The 23,488-nt window shown below is 34.1% G+C and overlaps 1 protein-coding gene and 1 pseudogene across 1 annotated transcript in view; both read right to left on the reverse strand.

Moving 5' to 3' along the window:
- AP3B1 (adaptor related protein complex 3 beta 1 subunit) overlaps positions 1-23,488 on the reverse strand; it is a 245,200-nt gene that overhangs the window by 203,051 nt on the left and 18,661 nt on the right. Inside the window, exons 3-6 of the mRNA XM_008049368.2 lie at positions 11,186-11,281; positions 10,515-10,675; positions 8,481-8,547; positions 12-194 (exon numbers count right to left, since the gene is read on the reverse strand). Coding sequence (XP_008047559.1) covers positions 12-194; positions 8,481-8,547; positions 10,515-10,675; positions 11,186-11,281 — 507 coding nt within the window. The remainder of the gene's footprint in view (positions 1-11; positions 195-8,480; positions 8,548-10,514; positions 10,676-11,185; positions 11,282-23,488) is intronic.
- On the reverse strand, positions 14,772-15,295 carry LOC103250775 (annotated as a pseudogene).

Here is a 23,488-nt window from a genome sequence, read left to right on the forward strand (position 1 = left end):
TCAACACTTACCTCTTTCCAAGGACTGACAAACTGTGTCCGAGCATATCGAGTCAGCATGTGAATTATGACAACCTGCCCCCACTCTTCGACATCAACTAGTAAATTACATAGCTTGCGGTAATTCTTGTGAATCAGATCTATTCTATCCGGGCATACTTCTTCAAAAGCCATCACAACGCTGCCAGCTACAAGCTAAACAAGAAAGAAATAGTAACTTATTAAAAAGAGTTACTCCCCCCCACCAAATACTCAGGCATTGTAGTGGTATAATCAGTGTCATGCCAATCAATATTTAAAGTACTCAGTCATTCCATTAAAATGAATGATCACATTCAAATAACAAATTTTAAAGTATCTATCTCTCAAAGAATAATCATAATAGCTCTAATATGTCTGGAAAACAAATACTATTCTGAAAAGAGGTAAACTCAATTTTTATTTCATCAGGATAAATAATAAATTATTTATGTACAGATTAAACATTAATCATGCACATTTTTCATTTTTAAAACTAACCTAATTCTATTCTAAAAATTCACTACTCTGTTCATAACAATATTCAGAAAAAGAACCAAGACAATAACACTGTATCAGTTTAAAATGACAATAATTCTACAATGAATTTACATTAAAAAGTATATGAGAAATGCATAAGGTTTTTTAGTGTAAAAATATTTTCCAATCTTACACATCTTAATCCACATGTCTTTACGAATGGACTTTGTTTACAAAGAAAATATAATGGCTGAAATTTTAGTACATCACCTGGGCTATCACCACTTTTATAACAATGTGCGTAAATTGTAATAATATATTACCAATAAAAGGCAGTTTTCTCCAAGACCAATTAATGAATCATAAATGTTGGTTTTTAAATTGTTCATGCCCTCACAAAGTGATAAAATTAAGATCCTTTTAGTCTAAAGATACAAGCTAAGCAGAATATTTAAATATACAACTATTTCTACATATGTACCACTGATACATGTACAGTGAGCCCACAATATATTATGGTTTTGAAAAACAAATTAATATCATATTCTTTCTGAACACCAGGGATCTCCAATTTAGTGTCTAAAATTTCCCCAATGACTTAAAATAAGCAATTAAATAGAAATATAACTTACTGAAATGGTACTTTTGAAAAATATTAGCTACAATGATATTCATATTTTGAGTGTTTGTCCCTCTACTTGGCTGACATTTAGTTTATTAATATGCAACCAACAATACAATTGAAGGAAAACAGCTCAGAATATAGACGTGCTATTATGCTAAGCAAGTTTCAAGTCCTGTGGGGATTTTACGAATTACCAATCAGTATAAACGTGAAGCTGCATTTATTGACTCCAGCCCTGCTCATGTACTGGTGCCTGCTGGTCCCAGCATGTATGCACCTCAATCGAAAAAGCAAAGAATTGATTATTTGTGTGAACTAAATAAAAATGTGTTACACGTATAATTTTCCATTTGTTATTGATAATGGAAAGGAAGTTAAGTTCATGTTTTCAACTCCACATTTTGTTGTCTTCAGCAAAAACTACTCTTCAGAAATTATTTTGTGATAATTGTATTTCTATGAGGTTAGCATTAGCATAATTTTAAAATCTCTTAAAACAACTAAGTATATGAGACCAAACTATAGAATAACTCATTATTTGTGAAATATAAACATCTATACTATATATCAATGATAATACCTATATCAATTGGCAAAGGGTGTTCAAGTACAAAAATAAAGAATATCACTCAGAACAAAATGATCCACACAGTTGAACGAACAATTCAACAAAATAAAATCAAGTTATTTTATCTAAACCTAAAATTATTTTTTTCCAAATATGTTTAGATACCAAACAATTAAATGGAATATCAGCTATCATACAATATTAAATTTATTAAATCAAGAGCCAAAATACACAATAATTCCAAAGGACTGACACATTCTAAAGTACTAACAAATATAACTGAAAGAAAAAGGAAAGAAAATTAGCAATTACTTTAGTACAAATAAAGTTTAAGGAAACATAAAAATAATTAGAAAATAAAGAGTACTTTTATAAAATAAAACTGACCATTTTAGATACTTCATTGTATAGTTTTAAAAATCTGATCCTGAGCTAAATACTAGCAGAAAAATTAATAATTTTGGTCTCTTAAATGTTCAATATTTTATAAAACATTCAGAATTAAAATAAAATGATCTACTCAGGTTTTAAAACCAAAAATATCGGTTTCCAAAAAGCAGACAGTTAATTTCCATCTCACTGTGTCAATAGTAGCTTTTCATGTAAGGGGAAATATAAATCACTCCAACAAAACTAGCAATGAGCTCATCAAATTCAAATGCAGTTTTCCATTTATGTATTTTTTATATTAAAGCAATAAACATGGTTCATTTATCTTCCCCTGGTAGCCACGTTTTTCTGTGTTGTTGCTATGAACTTCAGCCATTAGCTGTGCTCCAAGGTAAACTACATGAACCATCAACAAAAGTGACACCCCATCTACGGAGTTCATATTTTCTCTAGATTATCTATGCTAGTTGACAAGCTGGTAATGAAAAAAATCACACTAAGCAAATGGTTCCTCTAATAACAATAAATTTTCTATAAAATTATGAAGGGTACAAAACGTTTCCTTGCATCTATTTTGTCATGAATTCTAATTAACGTTGCAAAAACCTGAGAGTGCTGGGTCATCACAAGAAGTGCATCAAGGTTTGATTGATAATATGGTGTAAGTTGGCCAATGCTGCCGAGATTTTCTTTCCTTAAATTAATGGCCATCCAACCTGCCCTAATCATACAGCCCAAATGATATTCCCCTTCTTATTTCAATTTTCTTGAGGCATGGAAAATGGGAAAGATTAGTCATTTATCTTCTAATAGCTGGATAATAGATCTATCACAATAAAACATCTCCACAAAATCAGAGGTGTTTTTTTGCCCATAACAGTGAGGCTTTACCAACATTAAATCAATAACTTAAAAAATGGTGTCTTACTCCTAGAGTTTAGCTATAAACTACCAATCTATTCATTCAAAATAATTTTGTAGCAAAAATTAACAAGAAGAAACTCTCATCAAAAAATAAATCAGTTTCTCAGTAGGTACTGACCTAATTTGTTTTCCTAAGAAACTCTATTTTCTATCAGAAAGTCAAATGCTATCAAAAGGATTTCTTTAAGATTAAATGGAAAGAAAAAGGAAATAAATGATACCTTGCTTTTTAGGTGTTCTACATAAAAGAATATCAACAAACATGGATTTCCACATTTTAAAGAAAAACAAGTGAAAGTGTTATAAATTTTTTAAATGAATTCATAAAGTAAACATTAGTAAATGTTTGTAGTAAAGTAGAAAAGTGTTTAGAATATGTTGAGAAGGTGAATGAAAATGGTATAAAATTTAAGAATATACAATTAAAAACTGCATAATGAAAAATTATAGCAGTTGATTGGGAATGATGGAATACAGAGTAAATATTTCCATTTAATTTCATTGACTACAGTTGTAAGGTTTTTATAATATCTTTTAAAATATGCAAATATTTTACCATAACTGTGTTCCTAACCCATAGTGATTTATTTTTAGAAAAGAACTGATCATCTGATAAATACTGGTCTTTCTCTAGTACAAATATGTTTATAGTTCTACCTTTCCTGAAAATGAGGATTCTTTTCATCTTCTTTGAGGTCTCGACTCAAAGAAAATCTTCCTATAGCCTAGAAGAAGCAACATATGGTATGTCTCCAAAGCAACAGAGGTTAAAATGAAGAAAGTTTAAAAGATTAACATCTTTCAAATTTATATTTATCAGCAACATCAGTGGTATCATCATGATAATGATTCCAAGAAACTCCTACTGACAGCAAATTGATTCCTTTTCAAAAATGTGGAAATTAATTAGACCTGATTCATTTAATTAGGAGTTGTTTTTTAATGAAAATGATTTTTGATTCTTCATTGATTTGAAATGTCAACGCTGACATTATAAATGTAGGGTGAGGGGGAGTGTACCTATCTTCCTTCAATAAAGTATCACACATGACCCAAAAAAGGTAATAATTAAGAGAAGATCATAAATATCTGTGTAGGTATCAGGATATTTGTAACTTTTCTACCATGAAATATGATCACACAAAGGGAAAAATTATCTGAAAATATTTTCAAAACATAAGCAGTTTAAATGTTGCAGAGACAAGTCAACAGTGCCTGCGTAAATCTGAATCTTCCAACCCAGATCCCAAAGAAACAAAAAACGAAAGCCCATGCCCTAAGCCTAACTCAAAAACAGAGAACCTCCAAACTTCAAAATATATGTAAATAAGCCCTAAATCCCAGAGGGTATTTTCATGCTTATACATAACCACAAAACTTCAAAAAGACAGTGTGGGGAAAAAAAACTGCCTGGAACAAAGCAGATAAAAGTTGGTGGTCAGCATAAGAGTAAACCAAAAATAGAAAGAGAAAAAAACACCCTAAGAGTGAAAATACTAAAAAGATTCTTAGTAGATCAAAACAGACTATAAGAAAGAGACTTAAAGAAAAGATAAAATGATACAATCAGGCCATCTTAGAAAAAAAAAAAGTAGAGGGAGAGCTCCTTGGAAATGGCAAGATAAGGAAAAAAATAAATAGGAGGGGAAAATTTGAGTCCCACAAAATCTATCTAAAAATGATCTTATAATACATGGCAATCCTATGCATGACCTCTCTCAAAAAAGTCATCTAATAAGAAAACATATTTTACTATTCTCACAGAGTGTTCTTGCACTAGGAATTCTGCAAGCTATCTGAAAATTAAACCACCAATATTGTCCAAAGATGCAAATAATTTATAAGTGTTGAAAACAGAAAAATCAACTGATATGCAACTGATAAAAATTACCCACAAAAAAAGATCAGTAATGAAGAAAAAGAAAACCCTCCAAAATGACTTAGATACTCTCAAAAGAAGCATTTGAACATAGAAAAAAATGAACATAAATTCAAAGTCAAAAACAGAACAGAAATTAACAAAAGAAACCAAAACTGATTGAAACCAGGAAAGAAATCAAAGGGGGTGGTAGGAATAATCCAACATGAAAACTAAATTGCAAGGTACTCCTTGAAGAAAATTGTTCAATTAAAACTTAATAAAGGATATTAAAGAAAGGTACAAAAAGAACCAAGAGAATAAAAATGAGATAAAGAAAGACGTACAAAGGTTTAGAGAGAGAATGATTGAAATGTAAGACAGGCAAAGATGATCCAACATGTATGAAGCCGGAATCCTTGAAGAAGAAAAAAGTAACAAGCAGAATATTTAAAACTATAATCTTTGAAAAAGAAAACAAAATACTCTGCCAGAAATAAGTTCTAAAACTGTTAACTATTAATACGGTTGAAACAAGGCAAGGACGCCCACTGCCTCCACTACTACAACTGTTGCAGTGGTGGTATTAACCAACAAAATGAGACATGAGATATTAGAGCCCTGGAAAAGCGAAGTAAAGAAGTAAAATAAATCTATTTGCAGATAATGATTCATTCACAAAGGAAAAAAAAGAAAGAAAAATAAATAAACAAGAACAGATTTAGGACACTTGCTGCATAACCTCTTGGCCTTGTCTGCAACATCCAGCCAGAAATCTATGAAAATGACCACAGAAAAGAACAGGAGAAAATAGAAGCGCCTGCTCCATAGACTGGCATCTTAGATACTCTCATAGAATATGATGCTTTAGCAAAACTCGAATTATATTTTTATGAAAAGCATTAAATTATTTTTTAATATTATACAGTAATATACAATACGCTTTTGAAGAGTAACAAATCTAGCTTCTTTGTATAGACTTAAGAATTTATCTAAAGATTTCACCTTGTTACCTCATATTTCTTGGAAACTTAATGAACATACATTGTCTGTCTTCCTATGTCTTTTTGCTCAGGCAACATACACATCAATTTTTACTTTTTCTCAGTTAGATCTAGTTTTTCTAAAAAAAAAAAATAGCAATTATTTGAAGAAAGGGATTAAACAATCCCCCCCCCCAATGCTTTCTTGAAGGTCAGAGCCTTTATCTATGAAAAAGTATTAAGTAGTTATTGTAACCTATGTGAACCAGCAGCCAGTCTTAGGGTGGTCTATCCCTGCTAGTGTTTAGAATAACAATTGTTTGTACTGCTTTTAATGTATCTTAATCAAAATTCTAGATGATAAGAGTTCAAGAACTTGTTACATGTTATTACTTGGTGTACTAATGGTCATTTAAATGTAAAGACTCTTTGTCATGTAAGAAAACAAAAATGAATGAGAAAACTAGTTCAAACAACAGAATTCAGTAAAGAAGCAGGATGTAAAATTACCATTAAAAAAATCAATACAAAAAATTAGCTGGGTGTGGTGGTGTGCACCTATAGTTCCAGCTACTTGGAAGGCTAAGGCTTCCAGAAGGATCGCCCGAGCCCAGCAGGTTGAGGTTTTTGTAGACATGAGCATGCCACTGCACTTCAGCCTGGGCAACAGAATGAGATCCTCAAAAAGAACAAAGAATTAAAATGTTCACTAGAACAGATTCACTTAACTGATGTGGGGAAAAAAAGGCAGTAAAGAAGAAATGAGGAACAATAAAGACATAAGATAGAAAAACAAGTAAAATGGCAGCTTAAAATCCAACTGTATTAATAATAACATTGAGTACCAATGGATTCAACAATCCAATCAAAAAGCACATATTGCCATAGTGGATAAAAAGACAAGAGCCAATTACATGCTGTCTACAGGAGACATACATTAGATTAAAAAATATAAAGGTTGAAAGTCAAAGGATAAAAAAAGGCAAATAACACAAAGAGCAACCATAACAAAGCTGGAATAGTTTTATTTATTGGGAAAAATAGACTTCAAAGGAGGAAGTGTTGGCCAGACACAGTGTCTCATGACTGCCATCCCAGCACTTTGGGAGGGTAAGGTGGGAGGACTACCTGAGCCCAAGAGTTCAAGACCAGCCTGGGCAACATAGTGAGACATCATCTCTACAAAAAAATTAAATTAAATTAAAAATTAGCTGGGCATAGTGGTGCATGCATATAGTACCAGCTGCTCAGGAGACTGAGATGGAAGGATCTCCTGAGCCAAGGAGGTCGAGGCTGTGGTGAGCCATGATCATGCCACTACACTTTAGCCCAGGCAGCCTCAACTCAAAAAGGAAAAAAAATAAGTGTTACTATAAAGAGGAAAATTTTACAATAACAAAAGAAAGATTTGAAAACTATAAACATATATGCAACAAACATCTGAGCTCCTAAGTAGATGAAGCAAACACGGTCAGAAATGAAGAGATTCGGATAACCTGATTTCAATATTGAATAGTACCAGTAGGCATAGTATCAACAAAGAAGATCTAAACAATGCAGAACTAACAGACATCTATAGAACACTTCACTCAACAACAGCAGTATATACATTCTTCTCAATTCTACACTGAGCATTACCCAGAACAGATCATATATATTTCTTAGTTTTACATTTTCAAATATAAATAGAACATATTTTTATGGCTTATATGCTAATCCATAAAACAACAGTTTACATGTGACTAGTGGCTACCATATTAGATATCTGCTACACACAGCTATTACATACCTCCTGATGATAGCATCCTAAGATGACCTTGGTAGTTATGATTCATATAAAGGAAGTACAAAAGTCCCATCTAAGCCACCACCAGTACACCAGTAATCCAGACTCCATGAGTCACCTCATTCCTGGATCTTGCTATCAGGTCATTACACACAAAAAATGAGGCTGGGGAAGAATGGAGTAAGAGATCCACACATTCCCAAAAGATGACTCATTTTAGCTAATAAGAGCATCCCTAGCAGTCAATAAAATAACCTTGTACATATGAAAATGTTTCAGTATTTTAATACTAAAACACACCCCTCTAATTTTTCAATATCTCTGGAGTATTCGTCAGTATTCCATTTTAAGAAAATTATTTATTCCCAGGTGATTTATTAAGCCTTTTAAAATCCTAATATGGAGAAGTGGGAGCACACCTCATCAACAAAGGGTACCTGCACAATGAATATTTATATACCTAACCCTGAATTGTACCCCACAATTTTAAAGTAAAAAAAATTGTAAAGTTAAAAATAAATAAATAAAATCCTAATAAATCATTTCTTGAAATAAAAACTTCAACTCTAAAAGCAGTCTACAATTTACCACAGGTTAAAGAATATTTTTTCCCCAACTTCCCCTTCTTCAGACTCTGATGAAGAAACATGTAACAAACTAAAATTCCAAATGCAATTCTTCTCATTACATGAAATCTTTTGTTCTTCAAAAATTTTTAAAATAGGTATGAGCTCCATTAATACTTACATCATTTTGAAATAAATAAAAATAAGTATATCAAATATACATGGTAAATACTATGCAAATAAAGCAAATTTTACATCAATTACATAAAAAGATATTACTTACTGTGCTTTTATCTTTCAGAAGTTTTTCAATTACTTCAATTAACATTTCCTTCTGTTCTGGATCAAGACTAAAATATAAAAAACACTTACATTAACATTTTCCCCTTTAATTCTAGCTTTAAATGATGTTCACCATTTCAAGGATGCTAAGAAACTTAAAAGAGCAAGGGAGAATAAGAATTATTTCAAGATAGAAACAAATATAAAACAAATTTAAAGAAAATTGGAGCCAGGCTCGGTGGCTCAGCCTGTAATCCTATGCCTTTGGGAGGCTGAGGTGAGTGGATTGCCTGAGCCTGCAGGTTCGAGACCTGCCTGGGCGGCGAGACCTCATCTCTACAGTAAATCAAAAAATCAGTCGGGCGTGGTAGAGCATGCCTGTAATTCCGGCTACTTGGAAGGCTGAGGCGGAGGGATCACCGGAGCCCAGCAGGTCGAGGCTGTGGTGGCTGGGAGGCCAGTCTGGGCAACAGAGTGAGACTCCAACTCAAAAAAAAAAAAAGGAAAAATAGAAAGGTTTTTGTCGTAAGTGTGTACTAATCTTTACCTCTAAAGTTGCTCATATTAATGCAATTCAGGACGTATTTAAAAAACAAATTACTTCTAAAAAAGGTTGGAAAACCTCATGAAACTTTTTTCAACTGGGGGGGGACAAGACAGTAGTTATTATTATTATTTTACTATGGATACATAATTGTCAAAAATAAATATAGAAATTCCCAAATAATTTTATACTACACGAGTTCACTGATAGAAATGTGCCTTATAAAACCTGCTATCGAAAACCAAGAAAAATAAGAGGTAGTAGTGAAATTAAAATATTTGCTGTAGAGGACTAATAGGCAATACTGAGCTACCAGACTACAAGTTCAAGACAGGGAGAAGGCAAGTATCAAGGCTGGAGAGGTAAACCAGAGCCCAGTGACAGAGGGTCTTCTAAACCATTACAGTGAGCATGGACCTTATCCTGCAAGTTTAATGAGAAAAAATGAGTGAGAAGCATTATAAAACTTTGTCTGACTTTCAACCTAAGAAGATGAGGTTTTACTATTTACAAACATTATGTAAGTTTATTGTAAACCATTATAATTATCTGAACATTCACATCTTTTAATTTTTCAAATTTCAGCTGAAATTTCCTTTCTCAAAGCAGTCTTCCATAACTAATCCTATTCCATTATATCTTTACTCTCTAGTAACACTTATGATACTGTCTGGCCACTGTTCTATCAAAGACATTGCTAGTGTATCTTTGTATATACATATTTACCAAATGCTACTAACTTAATCCATTAAAGACTGCCTTTAATTATTTGGCATATGCTTAATCTTTTCCCTCAATATGTGATATGCTATTCGTAAGTACTACATCCTCTACTGTTTTCCTCCATCTAATGCACACAGCACAATACAATGGACACAATACCAGAAACAGAAAAGGGTCTCAAAAAAGCTTGCAGAATAAGTGACAGCAGAAAGTAACACCAAATTGTTGCAAATAACTCTATTTGGACAATAAGTTTTCCACAGAGACTAGGGTATCATATGACACTTGTAAAATGGTAAAATATGGCATGACAATATATTTAAAAATCACTGTATTTTTTAAAATTATTTAATAAAATAGCTCTGGAAAAGAATCAGACAAGGAAGAAAGCACCAGAAGCAAAGTAAGTGTGTTGAGAGGAAAATACACCTAAGAGAAAAAAAAAAAAAAAAAATCTCAATTTTCTAATCATATATATGATTGACTATATAAATGAGAATTCAAATTCTGATTATTTTTAAATTATAAAACATACAAATTATCACAGGCCCTAACAGACTCTCAAGTAAAAACCTGAATAGGGTCTCTATAACTAAAACAAAATTAAAGATGTATAAGTAATATTTGTAGAGGGAAAAAAATATAATCATTGGATCTACTTAGTATAAGGATAGGCTAGTTATAAAAGCCAATAAAAATAAGCATCTGTGATATAAATATTCCATGTGACATTAGAGATCTTTGGTAGACTGTTAACAAAGCACCTACCTGTATAATTTTTGTATTGCATGGGCTGCATTTTTCCTAACATATGGTGATAAGTCAGCAGAAGCTTCTTTAATAGCAAGCATCATGATAGGTACAATAATTGGCACTCTAATACTTGACAGAACTCTCAAAGCACTTGCACGAATTAGTTGGTTTGGGTCCTAAAAACAGTGACAAAATATTCACCAAAATTTCAAGTTTACAATATTTCAAGGACATCTTTATGACACAGTTAGTAGTACAGTATTGCTATGTGTAACATAACAACAGCAAAAGAAAACTGCTTAATTTTAAATAAACAACCAGTATATGGAAATGGGAAAAATGACAAAAGTAAATAAATGTTTATTTATCTAAATAATGCTTTAAAGAAAAGTAATGGTTATAATTCTAGCTGATCATTTATTACTAAATGTTCCGGGCTTTTAGAGTTTCATAATAATAAAATGCTGCAGGTCACAAATTTCAGAAGCTGCAACATATATGGCAAAGTTCCAGTTGGTTTTATAAGTTCTTTTCCAAGGTTATTGAAGAGGATCTATGGGAGGCCTTTTAACTCTTTCAAGACACTACTGTGCTACTTAGTGAATTATTACTCTACTTCTTTACATGACACACTTTCAACTGTGCAGAAACCTTGTAGTTATTTGCCTACTCACTCCATTATTTACCTTCAGAGCTCGCTGAAAAGTGCTTATGGACAAGAGTGCCAGATCCTGCTGTTCTTCAGCATATCGAACCAGGTAAACATACACCAACTTCTTGATCTGTTTAAAAAAAAAAAAGTTTATTCCTAGCCAAAGTGAAAATTTGAAACTCAATGTTTGCTATAGCAAATTCATGCTCAATGTTTCTCAAGTAAATAACTGAGCCTGTCACAGCTTAGATTGTAAAATACTGATAATATTTTGTATAATAACTAATAACAGAAAAAGCATATAAAGTAAACATTTTAATAATCCAACCAATAATAGCAATATCCCCTCAAGGTATTCCTTTCTCTTAAAGGGAATTTAAAGTCCTTCCATGAACCTTATACAAGAATCATAAAATATTAATTAAATTGCAAAAATACTTTCAAAATGAGGGATACATAAAAGAAAAAGAAACTAAGCGTGGCAGTACATCCCTGTAGCCCTAGGTACTCTGGAGGCTGAGGCAGGAGGATCACTTAAGTCCTGCAGTTCAAGGCTGGCCAGGGCAACACAGTAAGACCCTGTCTCTTTGAAAAATAATAAGAGAAAGAATTTGGGCCCAGACCACCAACTACACGGTATGAGAGCTTACAATTTCTCATGTGCCAAAAGGTGCAATAATGTATGATCCATGATACCAATTTATATAATAAAAATTCAAAAAAGACTGGATGTGTAGTTCTGAAAACAGTTTTAATGGCAATTTAATCACTAAGTTTATAACAAAATTATAAACAGAAAAAAATGAATGAAAATTAGAATTTGAGTTGAAATTCATCAACTGTTTCCCGCTCATAGTCTGCATTTCCCTTCTCAAATACCCTCAGATACCACTGCCTGGTTACTTTTCTTATATGCCAACACAGCACATACCTGCAAGTTTACAGAATGTTCAAAGAACATAGGAAATGAAGGGAAACATTTGAAAACAGTTAGAATTGACACTAGAAATAATTTTTTTTTTAAACTACACTGAGCCATATTTGATGCTATACTAACCAATTTGAACTACTTTAAAGACTACTACCATGGCCTTCCCTCCCTCACACCCCAATTACTCTTGATACAGAATAGTTTTGACTTCCTTCACCAACCTGTTTGTTCCTTCCTAAACTCACTCCAACTTTTTTATATTTCTTTCAGTGTGGTACTCCAAACTACAAATAAGTGCTAACAAGAACAAACTAGATAAGATCTTATTCCAGATGAGCTACTTCCACTGATACAACTAATTCTTCATTAAAACCAGATACTCTTTCCAAATGTACTGTTGACTAAATCAAACCATACTTGAACAACCATCCTTGTGGAATTTTTTTTTTAATTTCTATTAAACGAAGGGCAAAATCTTCCTTTTATCCTTACAAATTTTTAACAATTAATATTCAATCCACCATAGTACCCTGTTAGGATAACATAGGACCTTAATTTTATAATCCAACCTCTTTTGCTATTTGTCACAATTTCATAAGCACATATTTATGCTTAATGAGTATATTTTCTACATCTTTATCATTATTAATAAAAACGTTAAATACAACCATTTTAAGCTGATGTCAATCCATTCAGTTACTATATGGATGGGGTTATAGGCAAACCCAACAAAAAAAAAATATTTCCAATTACTCTTCAGTGTTGAATGACTCCACAAAATATTGGGGGGGAAAAAACTAAAGTCCTTAACCCAGCACTCAATACAGTTTATAATCTGCCCCAAACTTCCTGTCTTGTCAAACAGAAATAGTCACCAAATACAACTTGCACTTTTTGTCTCGATCTCCACTCAGGTTATCCTCCCTGGTGATGCCTCTTTCCCCAAGTTACACTTATTAAAATCTTCCATGAAAGCAAAATGTTGTTTAATAGATGAAGAACCAGGCACAGAGGCTCACGTCTGTAATCCCAGTGCTTTGGGATGCTAACACAGGAGGATCACTTGAGTTCAGTAGATCATGATCAGCCTGAAGAACACAGCAAGACCACGTCTCCACAACAAATTAAAAAACTAGCCAGGCATAGGGCACATGCCTGTAGTTCCAGATACTTAGGAGGCTAAGGTGGGAGGATCCCTTGAGCCCAGGAGTTTGAGGCTGCCACAGCACTCCTGTCTGGGTGACAGAGCAAGACCCTGTCTCTTAAAAAAAAGAATGATGAACAGTAAATAAATTACAGCATATCCACGTAACACTATACATGTAGTCACTATACAGAATTAAGTAAATCTGTATTTGACATTGAAACTATATCCTTATAAAAATTTTTGAAGGTGTACAACAGTATGCATTATATGACTTCACTCTGTATTATAAAAATAGATGCACACATACTGTATTTTATACAATCTAAGATACATTATCAGTTGTAAGACATATCATTATTTTATGGACCACAAAGAAAACAACAACAATTTTTAAAACTGCCCATCACTATTATTATCAGTTGTTAACATAAATCCCAATTGCAGAAAATTGCAAACAAATGTCTTAGAATGGACATAATATAGTAATAATAGCACTATATTATGTCCATTCTAAGACATTTGTTTGCAATTATATACAGCACTATGTGCTAGACACTGGTCTAAATGTTTTATTTAGACTAATTCATTTTATTTCCCAACTCAAAAAAGAAGATTATTCCTATTTTACAGATGTAAAAACTGAAACACAGAGCAGCCAAGTAACCAGACCAAAGTATTACATCTATTAAATGAAAAAGTCAGGATTCAAACCACGTAAGAATACAATCAAGAAATCTATACAAGTAATATGTTAACAGTGACTATCTCTGTGTGACAGTATTAACAAATGATTTTCACTTTACACCTTTGTACGTTATGTAGCTTTTTTATAAGAAATATAAAAATTTTATGTTCAGATAAAATGATAAATATATTTTCACTTTGTAAGTGGATATCATGTTTTCAGATGTCCTTCAACACAAAATAATAATACTTTCTCTAATTCTAACAATGTTTCTAGCTTTTTAATTACAGAAAAATTTACACTGGCAATATTTTCAAATTTCCACATCTCTAAGAGTTCTTTCTGTGGCCTTAACAAGTAGCCACTAAATTGTTTTAAACCTATTCAAGAGAATGACAAAAACTCATTTGAATGAACAAATTTTCTCAAGTCGATAAACCTGTGACAGCTGCTTGCCTGGGAAAGTTAGCCAGTCAGGAACAAACTTACTCCAATAAGCCCACTTCCTTGTGTCAATCAGTCCTAGCAATCTCACTCAAGTGACCTCGTATCGACAAATATCAACCCATACAGGACCTTGAAAGTCCACTCTTCTCAAAATTCCACTATAAGATCAGCAATCTCTGTGACCAGAGAAAATGTGCCTGAAAAGTATAGTGTCTCTTGCTATAGTAACAATAAATTCGTTGTCTTGTTATTTCAGAAGTTGAATGTGGGTTTTAGCATTCTTAAACTCAACTACTGAAAAGTTCCAAAACTAGTTCATTTAAGTCCTATATAGCCTTTATCTATATTTTTCTCTCTTTTTAAAATTTCACTGAAAACTTTTTATTGACCTTTTGGATAGAAGTGAGAATTTATCTGCCAGGAACAATGATCCCATCAAACTTCTGCTGGAATCAGCGCACAGCCTCCTCTTTGTTGATTCTGTGTTTGGCCCCAATACAGCCTGTTCAATTCTTGTCGGCAATGCTGAGACTTGGTCTACATAGCACCACATAGAAGTCCAAGCCATAGATACCAATGCTTGAGTCACATATGATACCCAGATCGATGTGTTCCTAGATCCCAAAACCAAAGTTTCCAGTATCTGAGAAGTTATTTTTTCTTAGTTCATACTTCCACACCTCCAACCCTTTTTTCCAGGATTCCTTCTGCTCTGGCCCCTCCAACTGTGCAGTTGGACAGCAAACTTTTCATTCCTCCTGATGCGAAAGGATCTGACAGTGTATCTAACTTTGGAAAACACAGGAGTCTGGCCAATGAGCTTGGTTGCCCAGGTCAGTCTGTCTCCACACTCCCCCACACAGATGTTGAGGCAGAGTTGGCAGATGCGAAGTTCCTACATGAGGTTCTCCTTTTCACCTTGATCCTGCACCATGATGGAGAATAAGAAGAGCTACCTATATTTTTCAATTGCTAACACTACAACTGTAAAATTCAGGAAATTTAATATCAGCACAATCGTATTATCTAATAAGTAATCCATATTTAGAATTCCTAATAATATACTATATTTGTAATATTTTTCCTAATTCAGGACCACACATTGTATTTAAGTTTTTTGTGTTTTTTTTTTGAGTTGTAGTCTCACTCTGTCGCCTAGACTGGAATGCAGTGGCCACTCCCGGCCACCGCAGCCTCGGCCTGCTGGGCTCCAGCTATCCTTCCGCCTCAGCCTTCCAAGTAGCCAGAATTACAGGCACGCGCTACCACACCCGGCTGAATATTTAAGTTTTTGTGTTTCATTATTCTTCTTTCATCTGAAGAAGTTCCTCAGTCTTTCTTTTCATAAAGTATCTTTGTCATTCTGGCCAGCTTTAAAACTAGTTAGGAAATACAGAATATGAAAAAAAACTCTACCTGGGACAGCTTTTGTTCATCTCAATCTGCTGTAACTTTCCAGGTAGAATTTACTGAGCACTTAAAATGTGTGAGGACTTGTACCTACACTGCATAACCCATTTAATTCTCTCTATCCTAGGTACAATTATCATTTCCATTTCAAAGATGAGGAAAGTAAGGTACAGAAGTTTATATAACCTGTCCAAGGTCACAGAGCTAGCAAGTGGCGGAATCGGGATGCAACCTAGAAAGTAAGGGCATGTTCCCAACTACTCCATGTTGTGCCCTATGACAGCAATCCTCAGATTTTTTCTGTTAAGGAACTCCTAACAAAAGAGGAGACTAACCTTCTCCTAAAAGCATCTGAAAACCTACTATAAACTAAATCATCCAAGAATAAAATTTCCTTAAAATATTGGCTCTGAGCCGGGCTCGGTGGCTCAGCCTGTAATCCCGCGCCTTTGGGAGGCTGAGGTGAGTGAATTGCCTGAGCCCGCGGGTTCGAGACCCGCCTGGGCAGTGAGACCTCATCTCTACAATAAATCAAAAAATCAGCTGGGTGTGGTGGCGCATGCCTGTAATTCCGGCTACTAGGAAGGCTGAGGCGGAAGGATCGCTGGAGCCCAGCAGGCCGAGGCTGCGGTGGCCGGGAGCGGCCACTGCACTCCAGTCTGGACGACAGAGTGAGACTCCAACTCAAAAAAAAAAAAAAATATTGGCTCTGAACTTTTAAAGCAGGAAAAAATTATATTTTATTCCATAATATATAAGTTTATAAAAGATGAACACCTTAGATCACTTAACCCTTACTTAATAAATCTTATGATGTCAAAGGATCTGACAGTATCTCTAGCTTTGGAAAACACAGAAGTCTGGCCTATGAGCTGCTCCAAAACCTTGGTTGCCCACGTCAGTCTCCACTCTCCCCCACACAGATGTTGAGGAAGAGCTTGCAGATGTGAAGTCAATGCAAAAAGTCTAACCTATAGCTTTGTAATTCTTAGGAAATTATCTCACAACCTCAACTGCATACCTTCTAATTTGAGAAGCACGTCACTGAGGTATTACTATTTAAAAAGCAAAAATAAATTTACATCTGTAGTAGAGTAGTAAAGTCAGAGTTACTTCACTCCACAGATCCCCATCTCTATTATCAATGTACATTCCATCTATATTCACAGTTAGACTCTTTATGGTTTCTTGTGTTCAAATCAGTACATCTCAAATTTCAGCATTTGCAGAATCCAAAAAAAAAATACATATGTCAAACACTATTCCTTCAAATGATCAGTTGCAACAAAGTGATCTTACAAAAGAATACAAAAAACAGGTTCCAAAACCAGGTGATACTAGTTTATGAGATGAAAACCAAATACACTATACCTCATATTTTAGCTTATATATGAATATAACTATAAGATTTTAAAATTCTTAGATCACAGTTTTAGAAGCACTTCTGTAATTGTTTAAGGATACATGATTGTCTCCCAAACTAGACTTTAAAGTTACTAAGAACAATGCCAGCAAGCAATTAACACAGCTGACCTACTAACAGCAGTTTCAATACATCAAAATGCCAGATGTGGTGGCTCACGCCTGTAACCACAGCATTTTGGGAGGCCAAGGCAAGTAGATTGCTTCAGCCCAGAAGTCAAGACCAGCCTGGGCAACATAATGAAACCTTGCCTCTAAAAAAAAAAAAACTTAGCTGGGTGTGGTGGCATGTGCCTGTAGTCCCAACTACTCAGGATGTTGAGTTGGAAGGATCACCTGAGCCCAAGTGGTCTAAGCTACTGTAAGCCGTGATCATTATGATCATGCCACTGCCACTGCCACTGCACTCCAGCTTGGACAACAGAGTGAGATCCTGACTCAGACAGTTCTCAAATCTGCCTCAGAATGAATGGCTATTTAATACAAGAACCATTCCTTATTCGTCTGTATAGTGCAAGGACTTAATCAGATTGTGTGACATATAGTAAGAACTCACTAATTATCAGCTGAATCATATTCCAGCCCAATGGCAGACGGAAAAAACTAAGACATTTCCCGTTAGAGTGCTACATCTAGGATCTAACTTCACACCAATAATTATAACTTCCTAAACAACAATATCTAGAAAGACACCAACACACAGAGGGTTCCAAAAAAATGTATATACTTCAAGAAAGGAAAAAAGGTAAAATTATAATACTTAATATATACCAATAACAAAATATGAATACAAGTCACATTTGACTCCTGCAACTACAAGAGGTGCTCCAAGTAGTTCCCATCAGTATCCAGACACTTTTGATTACAGTAAACATCTCTTAAAATATACTTAAGGTTGGGCTCGGTGGCTCAGTCTGTAATCCCAGCGCTTTGGGAGACCCAAGTGAGTGGATTGCTTGAGCCTGTGGGTTCAAGACCTGCCTGGGCAACTTGGCAAGACCTCATCTCTACCATAAATAAAAAATTAGCTGGGCGTGGTAGCATGCGCCTGTAATTCCAGCTACTTGCAAGGCTGAGGCGGAAAGATTGCCGGAGCCCAGCAAGTCAAGGTTGCAGTGGCCGGGAGCGGCCACTGCACTCCAGTCTGGGTGACAGAGTGAGACTCTAACCCAAAAAAGAAAAAGACAAAAAATATATATATATATATACTTAACATGTATATACATTTTTGACTATTGTCTTGCTGAGCTATAGTTCGGCCATGTGCTCTAGGAGCTATGGCCAGGCCATGTTTTCTTAAGCTTTGGCCTCCTTCCCTACTTTGGGGAGGTGAATCACCTCCTTCTCTCTCATTTACTTTCTAAATAAACTATATTTTCTATTTTTAAAAAATTTTATACTTTTTTTGGTATCCCTAGAACTATAAGGAAAACAACAGGTACTAGAAAGATTGCCTCAAAAGTCTTCTTTATTGTTTGTTTAAATAAAAATGGGGTCTCACTATATTGCCCAGGCTGGTCTCAAGAGATCCTCACTATATTGCCCAGGCTGGTCTCAAGAGATCCAAGGAGCTGGGAATACAGGCAGACACCAACCCGCCCAGTTTGGTTTGTTTAAAATACTCACTTAAAATATATTTCTCCTCACTAATTATATTCAGATTTCCCACTACAGTTCTCTGGAAGGTTTAGAAAGAATGTGCTGGAGTCTACCCCTCTTCCATCCCCTTGCAATTTATTCCTCAGCAACACCCTTATTTACCAAGTAACTTTATAGCCAGCTTTTAAAACTGAATGATGAACTCCAGAATACATCGAGGAGTTTATACTGACAACACTGAAACATTCAGAACCACTCAGAACCACAACTGAGCTTGCAGGCATTGCTATAATTACTCACTATTGGAGAAGGATTTCTGTGACTGTTATAGCAAAAAGCATAACAATATTAAATCACAGAAGGTTGCAAAACACTAAATTTGTTCTAGTTCTGTTCTAAGAATCAATCAATATTGACCACAAGAGGCCTATGCACTGACTGGCTGCAGGTGTGCAAAAAAAGCCTACTTTCCCTGAAACCATTCTGTGACCAGAAATGGGAGTAGTTAAAGCTCCGTGACTACATCATCCTCTGATCAGTTACCTTCACTCAATGTTACAACACTCCTTGCTGTAAAGCTAATCATAGCAGAGCCCCAGTAGGTTGGAAGAACACAGGCAGATCTGTTTAATTAGCTTATCAATACTAGTACCTCAAACTTCATGAGTCATTGACTAAACCTTTGATTATTTTTGTACTATAACCACTGATTGCTTACTAGGTCACTTTTGGTATCATTTGACATCTAATGGCAGATGATGTACTGCTCACCTGTGTGTAAAGCAGCATATACTTGTAAAAATGAAATTTTGCCCTTGATAGCAATGAAATATCAATCAACTTCTGAACATAAATTTTAAGCAGCTATGCCAGTTTTGTCAAAACATTAGAGGATTAAGTATGTTTCAAAAAACAAATAAATAACGAGGTTTTTAAAGAACAAAAGAAATCCAAAACAAATAGACCAATGATTTTGTTTATACTGACATTTTTGTTGCAGAAATTGACAGCATACCAGAATCTCACTGTAAAGGGAAAAAAATGAACACATGGAAAAGTTCTACTACTGATAACTATTTGAACATTATAAACAGTTTACAATAAATCAAAAAAATCAGTCGGGCATGGTAGCGCATGCCTGTAATTCCAGCTACTCGGAAGCCTGAGGCGGAAGGATTGCCGGAGCCCAGCAGGTCGAGGCTGCGGTGACCGGGAGCGGCCACTGCACTCCAGTCTGGGCGACAGAGTGAGACTCCAACTCAAAAAATTAAAATAATTAAAATAATTTAAAAAATAAAAAAACAGTTTGAATGAGCAACAAGAATTTTCTGTTTACAACAAGACTAAAAGTTCAGAGGGAACTAGTTAATTTGCTACCAGTTTCTAAAGTCTTGGTCATTTCTACCCATATCTAAAAATTTTTAAAAATCTATATCAATATCAGACGCCTCCCAGTCACTAATACCAGATCCTGATGAAGGGTCAATTATATTAAGCTAGAAAGTAGAGGAAGGAATTATCAAAGAGGGTGCTGAAAGGAGAATGGTTTAAGATGGGTTCTGAAGCCAGGCTGTGGATTCTGACTGCCACATACTTTCTGTGTGACCTTGATCAGCTCACTTAACTCTATCACTTTGTCCTCATATGCAAGATAAAGATAATGGCAGAACCAGCTTCACAGGATTATTTATGAGGATTAAATGAGTTGATCTAAGTAAATGTTAGCAATCATTACTACTGCAACTGAGAGACTCTATTTCTGATAACACTAAGGCAAGCTTTATCTATGCCCCACAATTTTTCAAAGTCTTACAAAGGTTTTTTTTTCCAGATATTTTAACTTTCATACACCAGGTCATAAAACTAATGTTAGATGCTCAGACATCGTGGCCATAAGACATCAAAGGGAAATTAGTTTAAAATTATCTTTAGAATTATACATGGTAATAAACACATAAATTTTTAATAAATATCTATTAAAATAATCATGGTTAAAATTGTAAATACTAGGCCAGACTCAGTGACTCAGTCTATAAGCTCAGCAGTTTGGGAGGCCAAGGCAAGTGGATTACCTAAGCCCGCGGGTTCAAGACCAGTCCGGGAAACTTGGCGAGACCTCATCTCTACAATAAATCAAAAATTAGCCAGGCATGGTAGTATGCGCCTATAGTTCCGACTACTTGGAAGGCTGAGGCGGGAGGATCACCAGAGCCCAGCACTCCAGCCTGGGCAACAGAGTGAGACTCCAACTCAAAAAACAAAGAAAAAGTAAATACTATATAGATGTTTTTCATTTATTGGTATCTTAGAAAGTAGGGTCAATCAGGTATTTTAAATTCAATATTAATTTAATCTAATTCATAAATTGGCAACAAGGATAAAACGGTTTTGATTTTAGTTTACCCAAGTTAGTCTAATTGAGTTTATAATGACTATTCATTTTGGCAGCAAAATTTATCTGTCTGAAATATATAATGCACTTACTATCTAATTTTTTTAAATGAAGCATACTTTAAAATGTGTCTTTTTTAAAAGTGGGTTAACAGTACATCTTTAAAATTCTATAAATCAGTCATATATTGCTTAACAATGGGGATACATTTTAACAATGGGGATATTGTTATGAGTAATTCTGTTGTTGTGCAAATGTCAAAGCATGCTATTATACAAACCTTGATGGTACAGCCGACTACACACCTAGGCTACATGGTTTAGCCTATGTATTGCTCCTAGGCTACCAATCTGTATAGAACTGAATCTGCGAGCAACTATAACAGTGGTAAGTATTTGTGTATTTAAACATAGAAAAAATGCAGTAAAAACACGGTATTATAATCTTATGGGACCACTGTCATATATGCAAAGAAATGCAAGTCAAAAAAATAGGAAAACTAAAATGAGATTTTTAAAAGTTTCAATTAACCCAAAGAAGGAAGAGAAGAAAATGGAACAAAAGACAAAACAAACAGAAAAGAAACAGGATAACAGTTGACTCAGCTCCAACCACATCAATAACTATATTAAGTGTTAACAGAATAGGCACCACAGTTAAAAGGCAGAGACTGACAGAATGGGATGTAAGGAAAGTTGCAACTACATGCTGCCAATGAGGAATGCACACTAGATATAAAAATAGTCTAAAAGCAAATGAATAGAAAACAATAATGCATAAAAAGAAATAAGGCTGGAGTGTGGCACTACTAATAACAAAATATGCTGTAAACAAAAAGTATTAACAGAAATGAAGAATAATTTTTGTTTAGGGTCAATTCATCAGAAAAACTGTAAAAGAATTATGCTTAACAGGACAACTTTAAAATATAAGCAAAAAAAAATTTAAATTCGGAGGAGAAATTTAAAAACTCCAGAATAATGACTGGGAGATCTAAAATGCCTCTCTTAACAATTGGTAGAACAACTAGACAAAAGGTCAGTTAAAAAGAAATTTTTTTACTCAAAACCCTGCCAATCACATTTACTTGAATAATGTTTAAAGAACAATACCTCCAACAATAGCAGAATACACATTCCCTTTAACTGCACATGGTATGCACACCAAAATGAAATATATGAAATGAGCTATAAACAAGTCTTCATATTTTTAAAAGAAAATAACAGACTATGTTTTCTGACTAAAACAGAATTATATTTTTACACTAACAATAAAATAACTAACATGATCCTATCTCCAATATCTGAAAATTAAGCAGCATACTTTTAAATAATCCATGAGTTATAAATCATAAGATAAGAAGACATTTTTAACTTAAATGACAATGAAAATACACCAAATTAAAATTTGGAGATAGCAACTAAAACAAAGCTTAGAGAAAAATACACAGTATTAAAGGCTTATATTAACAAAAAAATTTGATCTGAGTTCCCAACTCAAGAAATTAGAAAAAGAACAAACAAAAGTCAAATTAAGTAGAAGGATGAAATATAAAAAATAAAAACAAAAGTCAATAACTATACCCAATAAAATCAATGACATAGAAAGCAAAGAAAAGAAAATCAAACCAAAAGCAGTTTTTTAAAAGACCAATAAAATTGATAATCCTCTAGCTAGACTAATCAAGAAAAAAAAAGGGAGAAGATCAAAAATTACCATTATCAGGAATAAAATAAGAAACATCACTGCAGATCCTACAAACATTAAAAAGATATTAAGGGAATATTATGAACAACTTTATGACGATAAACTGAAAATCTAGATAAAATGGATAAATTTCTCAAATGAAATTAATTACCAAAACAGATTCAAGAAGAAATAGATCCCCTCTGGCTTGGTGATTGGTTAGGACTCACAAGACTCACAAAGTTGTTGTACTATTGTTATGGCTCATTACAACAAAAAGATACATAGTAAAATCAGCAACAGGAAAAGGACATGGGGTCAAGTACAAAGTTTCATTCCAAGAGTTCCTCACCTAGTGGAGTTACATAGTAAGATTTGCTTAATTTCTTCCTCAACAATGTGTATAAACACATAGAAAGTGTTGCCAACCAGGGAAACAAGTTACAGACAGATGGTCCAAGGCTTTTATTAAGAATCAAAAATAAATAAATAAATAAATAAACAAAAACAAACAAAAAAAGAATCAATCGGCTTTGGGAGGCTGAGGTGAGTGGATTACCTGAGTCCGTGGGTTCGAGACCCACCTGGGCAACTTGGCAAGACCTCATCTCTACAATA

The sequence above is a fragment of the Carlito syrichta genome, unplaced genomic scaffold (assembly GCF_000164805.1).
Source record: "Carlito syrichta isolate Samal-C Ts95f unplaced genomic scaffold, Tarsius_syrichta-2.0.1 Scaffold133743, whole genome shotgun sequence".
NCBI classification, from domain to species: Eukaryota; Metazoa; Chordata; class Mammalia; order Primates; family Tarsiidae; genus Carlito; species Carlito syrichta.